Consider the following 8,438-nt stretch of genomic DNA (forward strand, 5'->3'; position numbering starts at 1 on the left):
TTGGGTGAACCAAAAGCATTTACTTTGATAAACTAAGAAAATGAAATTTGGCAAACATCCCTTCTACAATCCCTATCATATCAACCTACAATCGATTATCTACACAGAAAGTTGAAAATACTACTCACAGATTGAAGAGGTGCGTCCCCCATTCTTCATCTAATATGAGAATCAAGAGGAAGAAACACTGGATCTGGAACAACCAATGGCAACTTATTAATGTACATAAATAGTCTCTTCCGGTTCTCCTGCAAAATTGAAGTAAGATCAATTGTTTCATTCCTGTCTGTGTAGATCCATAGGTCGCCGGAGTTCACTCGCTTGAGGCTATCCCGACAGAAGGGACACGACTGAGAACGACTGCGCCTGGACGATGAAACAGACAGACAAGATAAGGTTGAATATGAGTCTAAGAATAGTGCTAGCAGTGAATGCAAACTAAACATATCAGGATAGTTATGAAGATTTTTAGATCCAACGGATAATTTGATTTCAAACTTAGTATACTTTCTTGAAATCACTTCTGATTCTATCTTATTTTCAGAATAAGGGGTCTGGGGATAGATTATGATCAATTGAAAAGTAAAATCATAGTCTAAAACTTACCAATCTCGATAACATTTCAAGCATAAAGAATGGTTGCAATGAGGCAAAACAACAATGCTGTTAACCTCCATGCAAATTCCACACTCCTTTTCTCTTTCTTTGTCGATTTCTGACAGTTTTCCCCTTACAAATTCATCCCTTCTTTTGTATCTGGCATTGCAAACCTCTTTTTGTTTCCTATCTTCCAATTCTGTGATGCCCTTTTGAAGTTGCAGAAGAGAAGGGAAGATTACCACTGTTGATGAGAAGAACAATCCATTAACACCCCCATTAACACCCTTACCAGAAAAGAACAAGAACAAGACCAGAAAGCGAAGTTCCAATACTTAAGATGCAATCTGAGAATCTCACTCACCATAAAATTCTCTAATGCTAGATTTTCGCTCATAAATGGACATGGTGGTCTTTCCATCTGGATAAGTCTGCATCATAACATTACACGACAAGAAGTAATTAAACTATATTGACCTTCATTGTCAAGTAATAGAACATCAGACCTCTTATAAAGTTAGAACAGATAATGCCTTCCATGGAGAAAATATCAAGCAGATAAACAAACAAAAAAAGCTGCTAACTGGTAACTATTGCCAAATAGTACCAAAATGTAAAAGGCATACCACAAAGATATGGATTCTTAGCAGCCCCAAGGCACCAGCAAGGCGGCAGTCAGTCCATTGAACAAGAAAAAGGAAAAAGGGAGCGGCAGGACTGTAAGATATTCTCATTTGAACACAAGCTCCATCACTCTCTCTTGGACAGTCTAAAGCGCTGCAAACAAAAGAGGAATGGTTAAACAAGAAAAACAGGGCTCAGAGAAAATTTGACCACAACAATTTGTTAATGCTAATTCATATGAATTTGCTATCAATCTGATATCCCCCCTCTTTCTCATCTCAGATATTTCTTCAGTCCCGTACTGCTCAACTTTTACACAGAGACAGAAAGATCAATCAACGATGCAATTTCTTCCCTATTCACTGATACAAAAAAACAATTGAAAAACAAAAAAACACAAAACAGTAATGAAATTCAATAGCAGTACAGAAGCTAAATCATTCTTAATTTGACTGGACAATTCACTGAAAGATATTTATATTGCTCATCCAACACTCAACAATGTAGATAGTTTCAAAAAGTAAACAGTCCCTTGTACTGTCGCCAGTAGAATATGTACCTTCTAGACAAAACCAGAGAAAGAAACAATTAACAAGAAAAATCAAGCAGTAAACATGCCAGAATCAGTTTATTAACTCGTCGGCGTTTTCAGAGTGGAATTTATGGCCAAAAGTTGCAGAAACAAAGATTCTCCATACAAATCGAAAATTTCGTTTCTCAAAGAGAATGAGGAAGAAAGTTACAGAGTATTGGCATGCTGTACATCGGCTTCAAGCGCTTTGAGCGAATCCTTGAACGAAAGCTTTCCCATGGCGGTCGAAATTTCCCGGGAAAGAAAAATCCAATCCAACGAAAACGAATGATCGATCAAGTAGAATCAAAATCTCGAACCGAAACCCTACAGATTATCCTCATAATCTAACATAAAAAAAATCAACCAAAAAACAAAATCTCGTAATCAATAATCCGAAATTCTTTCGAACTGATCAAGCAAAAGCACAAGCAAACGCCGGTTTTTCTCAGCTTCGAACTCGAGCCGTTCTATTTTATAAATAGCAACCTAATTTACCATATTACCCTCCTTCAGCAATATAATTACGCTTCCAACAATTTGTGTTTATCAGGGTAATAATCAACTACAGTCGAGTACATTCTAAATAATGAATTTCACCAATGACTCGTCGGTTGAGTGCACAAGAATTAAAAAAATATTATTTTGAAATGACATGGCGGGTTCTTATTGGCTAGTAGTAATATCCAAAATCAACTGGATTAAATGACGTCCTAAATCCAAATTCCCACTCATTAAAATTAAATTAAAAATTAGGATAATTGACAAATTAAGAAAACATTTTTATGGCTAATTTTTTCTTTATTATATATATATATATATATATATATATATATATATATATATAACATGACAGGAACGAAAACAAATAATATAAGCTTTTCCCGAGTAAAAGTTTCTCTTTTCTACCTTTCATATCTTCGATTTAAACGGAGATTCTCTGTCACCGTTAGTCCTTACTGATTAAATAGACATCTCTAATATTAACGATACATATTTTTTAAATTTTTTATAAATTAAAGTATAAATAGTAAAATATATTATTGGATAAGGTTGTGACTAATTAACTTATTTATTATCTTATCTTTAAGCAATAAAGTATTGCGGATAGGAATGTATTATATACTTTAATCCTTATGCATCATATTCCATAATTACAAAATCTAAAAAAGCAAAAAAATATATAATTACAATAAAGTATTATAATTGATATATTATTATTTATTTATTTATTTATTATTATTATTATTGATTACCCTAAACCCTTTTAACCCTAATTTATAAGGTTTTATGTAGGGATGTTTAATCCAATCAACTCCGACTATCCAACCAAAATCATAATGTTTGAGTTAATTAGATTCTTTTTTTTTTTTTGGTTTATTTTTTGAAAAACAAAAAATTCGAGTTCGGTTGTAAATTGACATGTTTTTTTTTTAAATTAAGTTAATTTGACGAACCTGAAAATAGGGTTACAATCCAACTCAACTAACCTTACTTTACTCGTAAGATTAAGGATATTTGATTTTTGTTACTGAGTAAATGTTTAATATTTGATATTTATGAGATTTTAGCGATTAACATAACATATATTGGTAGAGATCCGTGGGGCGAGGATGGAGAAGGCTTCTCCATCCCCATCCCCATCCCGATCCCCGCCACCTATTTCATTACCCATCCTCCCAAAATTGTCCATTTATTTTTGTGGCGATTCCCTACCGGTAATTGATAGGTAACAAATTCCGGCGAGAAAATTTTCCATTTATTATTAATTTTTAAAAATTATCAATAAATAAAACTCATAAGAACTTGTAAATGCAACTTAAAAAATCTCTCTTTAAATCGGTAGAACTAAGAAAGGAACGTCGGGAGAGATTTTTCCCCGCTCCCTCTCTATTCACGGTCGGTCCTCATGGGCTCAACTCGATAGATTAAATGCTATATATATTGTGAATAAATATTTTTTTTTAATAATTTATAAAACAACTGGACAACCCTACCCATCCAACTTGAAGACAGAGTATTGAGTTGGTTGTAAACTCTCCTTGGATTACTTAAGTCACCAATTCAACCAACTCCATTTTGGATCGGTTCAAAAAAAAATTTCAACCCAAATATATATATATATATATAATTTTATTTTAAGATAAAATTTAACACAAAAAGTGACACAAACTATGTATGAAGGGATATAATTTATAAATATAGGGTAAAAAATCAAAGCATACCTCATTGCTTACGACACATTTAAAATGGTGCCTTATAAATTATTATTATATATTATATTAAATATTATAATAACATACGAAGATTCGAACATTTAATTCTTACGAAAAAAAATATGCATATAATATCAAATTCGATTAAATTATGTTTATATTGACATATAGTCCAATTTCTTATAAAAAAAATGATTAAATTATTTTTATTTCACGATAAATTCAAGATTCTCGTGGATGAACATCTCGATATTTATAGATATTTTTGCCGAAAAGAGAATTAAATATTTTTATTTATTATTTTTTTTTTAATAATGATAGTCCAACATTATTATTGAAAAGAAGTAAAATAAATATTATTAGAAGAATACAATGCATCATTTTAAAATTTAAATAATTAAGGAAAAGGAATTAATTTGTCGTGTCGCATGACATCGATCCAATACAGGATGGAGTCCAACATCTTGTACTTGACACTGAACCCAAGCCGGTCGGATTTGTTCCGACTAGCCACCATTTTTCCCGGCAGCCTAAACAAGCTGTCTAAGAACCCCCAATTGGCCAGCTCCTCCATGTCCGTCGGAATTAGCCCTTCCTCCTCCACTATCTCCGCCCACACCTTCCCTTTCTCCGCCATCGCTGCCGTGTAATGGAACTCCGGAGAAAACATCCCCTCCTCGTCCTCCGCCGCCACTCCAAACTTCTCCGCCACCGCTCCCCATATCTCCTTCCACGTGAAGCTCCACCCGTTGCACACGTTGAATGCTTCCCCGTCTGCGGTGGCTGTCGTTGGAATTTACACATAAAATATTTTTATGGAAAATTTAAATTAATTATTAAAAATAAATTAATAGTGAAAGAGTGGCGTACTGTTTATTTCATTGGTGGCGGCCCAAACGTGCTGCTCCGCCACAAGCCGAGCGTCGGAGCCATTGATACAAAACCCTTCCCAGCACGCCGCCGAGCCGCCGAACACAAACGGCTTCTTCAGCTTCTTACAAATAGCTCCATAAACACACAAACTCCCCATAAAATTAAAAAAAGTCCGGTTCGAACAGCCCAAAATCAAACCCGGTCGAAGAACACTCCACGCCACCCTCCGCCCGCCGCCGGACAGCCGCTCACGGAGGAGATCCTCCAACGCATAATAAAAATTGTTCCCAGATTCCGCCCTCGGACTATCCTCACAATAAACCGCCATCCGACCGCCTCCGCCTCCCGTCAACGAAACGTAGTGCTTAATCCCGGTCTGTAGAGAGACGTGGCGGAGAGCCGACGCCGCCGGGAGAATGACGTCAAGGACGTTAGCCAACATGGTCCGGTTCTGGTCCGAGCAATCTGAGGTATCGAACCGTAGCTGGGCAGCCCAAGTTACCCAGAAAAGATGTGTGACGTGGCGAACCGGCGAGAGGTTTCGGTGAGCGGAAGAGCGGTCGAGCAAATCGCAGGAAATGAATTGGAAATTAGAATCGGTGATGGGGCTGACATTATCCGGCCGCCGTGCGACGCCGTAAACTTTCCAGCCGCCGGTTGAGAGAAGGGTTTTTGCTAACTCTTTTCCGACCAAACCGGTAACTCCGAAAATGACGGCGACAGGTTCGCCATTGCCGTCTAATTTTGCATTGATTGTTTCGGCCGCCATTGATAGAAAATTTCAAGCTATCTATAAGACCATGATCGATATATATATATATATATATATACATATTTTTGTTAATTTTAAATTTTAAATTTGTATTAAATATTAAAATAATTTATTAAACAAAACTTATTATGAAAAAGAAGAAGCATTTATAATTTAGCTTAAAGAAAAAAAAAAAGAGTTGTAATATCCGATTAAATAAATAAACTAACCACCTCTAGTAAATTCTCAATTAATTTAACTTTAATACAAATAAATTATCAATTAATTAACTACTTTTAACAATATTAATAAAATTAAAACTCTAATAAATCCCCCAATTAATTACTTTAATAGTGAGGTTGAATAATTTTGTATTAGATGAATGAAAAATTGTCACTAAACTAAAAAAAATAAAAAATTTTAAATATAATATATTAACTTATATATGTTATTTATTTTTTAATTATTTAAATACCCTTACTATATATATATGTAGAAATCGACAAGGATGTGTATAGCATGGTTTAATAAGTACGAGCGTTTAATACACTTTTATTACCCGTTTGATAATCATCTATTTTTTATAAATTAAGTTTTAATTTAGAAAATAAAAATAAAAATCTCTCTATATATATATATATATTATTTTTTTATTTTTTATTTTTTTTATTTCCATTTTACCTAATTAAAATTAAAAAAAAAATGAAATGTTTAATTAGTTGCAATAGGCCCTTCATAGACGTGCAAACCAAAAATCAACTTGTTTTAAAAAAAAGAAAAAAATAAATAAATTATTATGAATAAATAAAATGAATTTGAAGGCATGTTCTATTATTATGAATGAAAGTCAAAATACTTTACAAGTAAACCAAGCAAAGCATTTGTAAGCTACTCAACTAACTCGACCATTTGAAGGCAACGCTTACGTTAGTATCTGACCAACCCGAAAATAGGATTACAATTCAATCTTACTCTATTTTTAAACAGATTACGATTATTTAACGATTCTAACCGCGTTGTGTTACGTCCGTGCATATGAGTTCAGTAGTTTGAACAAAAAAAGCAAAAAGAAATTGCTATGTAGCTGAAGAGAAGTACCATTCCTTTGATGTAATGTGAATTTCCGTCCTGATAAAAAATTTAAATTTGATTTATAATTGAGAAACGAGCTGAATTTAAATTTTAGAGACGGATTAAATGAACGTTACCTGTAGAGTGAATAGAGTGAGGACGATGGCGAAGGCGAGAGACGCGGTTTCGATGAGACCGAAATCAAGATCCATTTTGATGCCCGAACACCATCCAACAGCTACACTCAAAGGCACCTAATAATTGAAACGTTCATATCATCATAAACTTATTCATCTTCATTAACCCTCTTTTTTTTACTACTAATTTATTACCGCAAACAGTGAAATTTGAGCTGCTGATCCCAATGCTATCCCAAGTGTTATATCCTACACAACAACAACAACAACCAAAATAAGTAAGTGATGTTTTCTAGGTCGGGTGTGGTATGTTCTTAATGCTTTAGGATTTGTGTGAGATTCCACGTCGGTTGGGGAGGAGAACGAAATGTTCTTTACAATGGTGTGGAAACCTCTTCCTAGTAGACATGTTTTAAGAATTTTGAGGGGAAACCGGAAAGAAAAATCTCAAATAGGACAATATCTGCTAGCGGTGGACTTGGGCTGTTACAAATGATATTAGAGCCAGACATCGGGCAATGTGCGAGCGAGGAGGCTGAGCCCCAAAGGGGAGTGGACACGAGACGGTGTGTCAATAAGGACACTAGGTCCCAAAAAGGGTGGATTGTGAGATCCCACATCGATTGAAGAAAACGAAACATTCTTTATAAGAGTGTGGATACATCTCCCCAACAAATGCGCTTTAAAAATCTTGAAGAGAAACCCGAAAGGAAAAGTCATGCTAGGGGTGGGCTTGGGCGGTTACAAATGGTATAAAGAGCCCGACCCCAGACAATGTGCCAACGAGGAGGCTGAGAACTGAAAGGGAGTGGACACGAGACTGCTGGATCTCGAAGGGGGGGGGGGGGGNTGGATTGTGAGATTTCACATCAGTTGGGGAGGAGAACGAAACATTCTTTATAGGAGTGTGGAAACCTCTCCCTAGCAGACACGTTTTAAAAATATTGAAGAGAAACCCAAAAAGAAAAGTCATACTAGGGGTGGGCTTGGGCGGTTACAAATGGTATAAGAGCCAGACACCGGACGATATGCCAGTAAGGAGGTTGAGCCCCAAAGAGGGTGGACACACGGTGGTTTGCCAGGAAGAAAACTGCTGGGCCTAGAAGGGGGATGGATTAGGAGGTCCCACATCAATTGGAGAAGGGAACAAGTGCCAACGAGAACGCTAGGCCTCGAAGGGGGTAGATTATGAGATCTCACATCGGTTAGTGAGAAGAACGAAGCATTATAAGGGTGTGGAAACCTCTTCCTTGTTAGGCTATGGAGCCTGATACTTATTTATAGCTTGGTCAACGGTTATATCCGGTAAAGCTATATTTGGTAAAGCTATATATAGTAAAGCTATATATGGTAAAGGCTAAATCTGGTAAAGCTATATATAGTAAAATATACCCTATATATATCTGGTCCGGTATAGCTTTGAAAATGTACTTTTCTATTCTCTGTACTCTCTTGTTGTACATGCCTGAAGTCATCAATAAAAAATCCTTTTAGCCAGAGTTCTCCTTGCAACTTCTCTCTATCCTTCTCTTTGTGTTCATCTAGATCGAGCGTGTGCGTTGTTGTGCGATCCTAACAACTGGTATCGATCCTAACAA

General features: G+C 35.6%; 3 protein-coding genes across 4 annotated transcripts in view; all 3 read right to left on the bottom strand.

Moving 5' to 3' along the window:
• LOC111788903 lies at positions 1 to 2,241 on the bottom strand. Its single transcript, XM_023669475.1, has 5 exons — positions 1,965 to 2,241; positions 1,224 to 1,374; positions 962 to 1,028; positions 607 to 841; positions 1 to 366 (listed from the first exon to the last, which is right to left on the bottom strand). The coding sequence occupies exons 1-5, from the start codon at positions 2,030 to 2,032 to the stop codon at positions 156 to 158; spliced, it is 732 nt and encodes a 243-aa protein (XP_023525243.1). The 5' UTR covers positions 2,033 to 2,241; the 3' UTR covers positions 1 to 155.
• A 2,164-nt stretch (positions 2,242 to 4,405) lies between these two features.
• LOC111789437 (3-oxo-Delta(4,5)-steroid 5-beta-reductase-like) lies at positions 4,406 to 5,650 on the bottom strand. The gene is made up of 2 exons (XM_023670212.1): positions 4,879 to 5,650; positions 4,406 to 4,791 (listed from the first exon to the last, which is right to left on the bottom strand). Exons 1-2 carry the CDS (start codon positions 5,648 to 5,650, stop codon positions 4,406 to 4,408), a joined length of 1,158 nt encoding a protein of 385 aa, XP_023525980.1.
• An 879-nt stretch (positions 5,651 to 6,529) lies between these two features.
• The window catches only part of LOC111789125 (vacuolar cation/proton exchanger 3-like), a 6,227-nt gene continuing 4,318 nt past the window's right edge, over positions 6,530 to 8,438 (bottom strand). For both annotated transcript variants that reach the window (XM_023669774.1, XM_023669773.1), the window contains exons 8-10: positions 7,036 to 7,089; positions 6,841 to 6,957; positions 6,530 to 6,760 (exon numbers count right to left, since the gene is read on the bottom strand). In XM_023669774.1, coding sequence (XP_023525542.1) covers positions 6,674 to 6,760; positions 6,841 to 6,957; positions 7,036 to 7,089 — 258 coding nt within the window. In that variant the 3' untranslated portion in view covers positions 6,530 to 6,673. The remainder of the gene's footprint in view (positions 6,761 to 6,840; positions 6,958 to 7,035; positions 7,090 to 8,438) is intronic.

Source organism: Cucurbita pepo, chromosome LG02 (assembly GCF_002806865.2).
Source record: "Cucurbita pepo subsp. pepo cultivar mu-cu-16 chromosome LG02, ASM280686v2, whole genome shotgun sequence".
Taxonomy (NCBI): Eukaryota; Viridiplantae; Streptophyta; class Magnoliopsida; order Cucurbitales; family Cucurbitaceae; genus Cucurbita; species Cucurbita pepo.

Coding starts and splice junctions, on each gene's coding strand:
- LOC111788903 (XM_023669475.1), bottom strand. CDS start 2,032: ATGGGAAAGCTTTCGTTCAAGGATTCGCTCAAAGCGCTTGAAGCCGAT. Junction 842..961: donor TAGCATTAGAGAATTTTATG/GTGAGTGAGATT, acceptor TCTCATCAACAG/TGGTAATCTTCCCTTCTCTT. Junction 367..606: donor TTGAAATGTTATCGAGATTG/GTAAGTTTTAGA, acceptor TTCATCGTCCAG/GCGCAGTCGTTCTCAGTCGT.
- LOC111789437 (XM_023670212.1), bottom strand. CDS start 5,650: ATGGCGGCCGAAACAATCAATGCAAAATTAGACGGCAATGGCGAACCT. Junction 4,792..4,878: donor CGCCACCAATGAAATAAACA/GTACGCCACTCT, acceptor TTCCAACGACAG/CCACCGCAGACGGGGAAGCA.